The following is a 2878-nucleotide window of genomic DNA, read 5'->3' as shown; positions in this document are numbered from 1 at the left end:
TCAAAGATATTGCTAACAGATCTGGTATCAGCTAAACTTGATGGAATTTGCCTGTCAAAAAGTATTTATCTTACCCAAGAAATTCTCTAGCCTGTTCACGTCTTGTAACAGCCTGTGTTCCTATGCCTTTTTGTTGCTGTTAGTAACCTGTGATCAGGTTAGGATGACTTCAAAGTGAGAACCAAAGCGATAAAAATCCATCTTATCCAGCATACTCTATAATCAGCTTTCTTTTCTCCATTTTCCTGTTCGTCAGTTATCTTCCTAATTCTGTAGAATAATCTTTTAGCCAAGCTGCATTCTTTCACTCTGAGCAAGCTTCTTTCTGCAATTAGCCTTATTCACTTCAAAGTTGCATGAGCATTTTGTTCAGATTCGGTTTAAAATGTCAAACTTGGCTACCTCTGAATTCCTCTCATAGCTGATCCTTGACCATCTGCTTCTGCTGAATCACTCAATACTATATTCTTGTGTTTAAGTCACTTATTGCATTTCATAGCCAAAGCCTTAGTGTATGTGAACGTCTTTGTGCCATATGACACACAAACGTGCGCATCAGACCTTGGGCTCACATTGCCACCTACTCCTGTCCCCTCAAGGCCCCCTGATTTAGCAGCTCATGTGAAACAGCTCATCACTTATGGCTTCTTTTGAAATTCAGCTTCTTCCAGCAAATCAGCTCCTCTTTGATTATCTAGCAATTAAACAGGGCCTGTCCCCAATTCCATCTCTGCCATGCTAGTAATCCTTGACTACAACACGCATTTGTAATAATCTCAAGATGATTGTTTTTAATTGATTTTAATGTTTGCAACAGAAAAGCTGAAGTGGATGTGCTAACGTGTTTTATAATCTGAAAGAGCAATGGGGACTTGTCTGATGGTGTGGGAGAGAGTCAGAATGAAAAAGAGCAATCCCTGTTTCATTTTGCTGCTGCCACCTGGGGAAGAAATAGGTCCTGCTTACACAGACCCAGAAAAACTAATTGTAGTGTTAGTTAAATGCTGCAGTTATACAGCTGTAAAACAGCCTCGCCATAGCTGGCACAGCCTGTGGTGGGTATATGCTGCCCAGAGGTTCTTCATGGATTACTTTCGCAGCCTGACCCTTTTCCCTCTTTCTTCTCCATAGATTATCAATTCAGTGGTATTGCTGATTCTGCTGAGCGCCCTGACCGATCCTGACCAGTACCACCTAACCAGTGCTGAGTTAGGGGGTGAATTTGAATTTATGGATGATGCCAGTAAGTACAAGCTGTCTAAATAACTAACGCTAGTTGCTCCAGTGTTTGTGTAATTGTCCCATCATTTCAGTAATTATTGTCCTTTAATTATTGCTTCACCTTAGTATCTTATAGATGCATTTTTATTGTGAGAGGCGTATTCATGGCACAGTTCAAACTGGTTACCTAATAGTAACCTAATCTCTTACCTATTAGTAATCCATCTGCTCTGCTGTGTCCTGGGTTAGCAGGGGTATAGCCAACCCTTGACGTGGAGATGTTATCTCTGAGCATGATGCTGGAAGCCCCAGGAGGATTTTGCAAGACAGAAGGAGATACAGAGTCTCTGCACCTCCCAGCACCAGGTCCCACAGTGCCTGCACATGCACAAGACCCCATGCTGCTATTTATGCAACTGGCTGAATGTGTTCATTCGTGTTGTACATATATACACACCCACCACATGCACGTGGCACGACTTGCAGAAACCTGTTGTAATAATGCAAATATAAAAATTAACTGTACAATCATAGGCGTGTTAGTGATTACACGGGGCTGCTTCCTTCTTCCACCAAAGGACATCATAGAAAATCTTCAATACAGTTTCAGGGAAGGGTGAACGAGGCCATTTATGTCTCCTGCAAAACCCTCCTGTCCTTTGCAAATGTTTCTTTCTTCTGTTTCAAATTGTTTGGTGATGTTTGGTTTGTTGATTTGCTTTAACCATTTAATTGGTATCTAGAAAGTTTTCCCTCAGCATGTTTTTGATAGAAGTGTCTGTTTATTTGTTAAGGAAGCCCACACCATCCAGGCATCCGGCGTTACCTCCGTAGTCTAAACGCTAGTTTTCCTGTAGCAGAGTCTCAGGCATCAAAGTTGAAAAAATACATAATTTATTAAATCGTACAGCAGCAAGGTCAGCTTGAGCTGGGTGCCTCCAGAGAGTGACCCCAGGCCAATAAATTCTGGGGCAATGATACCCTTACAGACTATTCACCTGCCCCTCATGCACTGTTCATGTGCTGTTCACGCGAATTTGGTCCACTTATGATTTTTGGTGTAGGGTCTTCTAACACCTCATTGGATTCTTTCTCTGTCTCTAGGCAGGTCATGGGGTTTTTTATCTTGACAAGTTGCACCTACTGCACCCTGAAGCCTCCGTACCTTCCAGTCTGTGTTTTTTCAGCAGAATAAAAGAAACTGCAAAAGTCTCAGGATAAAAAGTTCTGGACTTAGGATAAAAGCTTATCTATGACACTTAGCCATAACCACAACTTCAGAGTGTTGTCTACATTATTTTCACATTAAAAACCCCAAAACACAGCATACTGTACCAGCTACTAAAGGGAAAAATATACCTAAGTGGAAATTTACATCTTGCAGCCTCAGGCTTTGGCTAATCTAACTACTTGCTAAGTAAGTAAAGCTGAGTAAACAGCATACTAAATCACACAACCTTACAACTCCAAGTGATTCATTCTATTTAAAAATTACTTATTTAAGCTAAAGAACTAATATTTCTTAACATATTTTAATTTCTGCTCACAAGATAGTTACATTCAACATTTCTCTCGGTAATGCGACACAAAGTCACCTGTTTGTTACACCGGTGTCCTGCTGCTCAGCATCACACCCATCCACAGCAAAAGCTCCAAG

General features: G+C 41.1%; 1 protein-coding gene across 1 annotated transcript in view; it reads left to right on the top strand.

Moving 5' to 3' along the window:
* Window positions 1-1131: 1131 nt before the first annotated feature.
* Window positions 1132-2878, top strand: part of LAPTM4B (lysosomal protein transmembrane 4 beta) — a gene marked incomplete at its 5' end in the record, with an annotated part of 8324 nt that continues 6577 nt past the window's right edge. The window contains one exon of the mRNA XM_010073507.1: window positions 1132-1243. Within this exon, the coding sequence (XP_010071809.1) occupies window positions 1132-1243 (112 nt within the window). The remainder of the gene's footprint in view (window positions 1244-2878) is intronic.

Source organism: Pterocles gutturalis, unplaced genomic scaffold (assembly GCF_000699245.1).
Source record: "Pterocles gutturalis isolate BGI_N339 unplaced genomic scaffold, ASM69924v1 scaffold25331, whole genome shotgun sequence".
Taxonomy (NCBI): domain Eukaryota; kingdom Metazoa; phylum Chordata; class Aves; order Pterocliformes; family Pteroclidae; genus Pterocles; species Pterocles gutturalis.
This window is presented reverse-complemented; position numbering and strand designations above follow the sequence as displayed.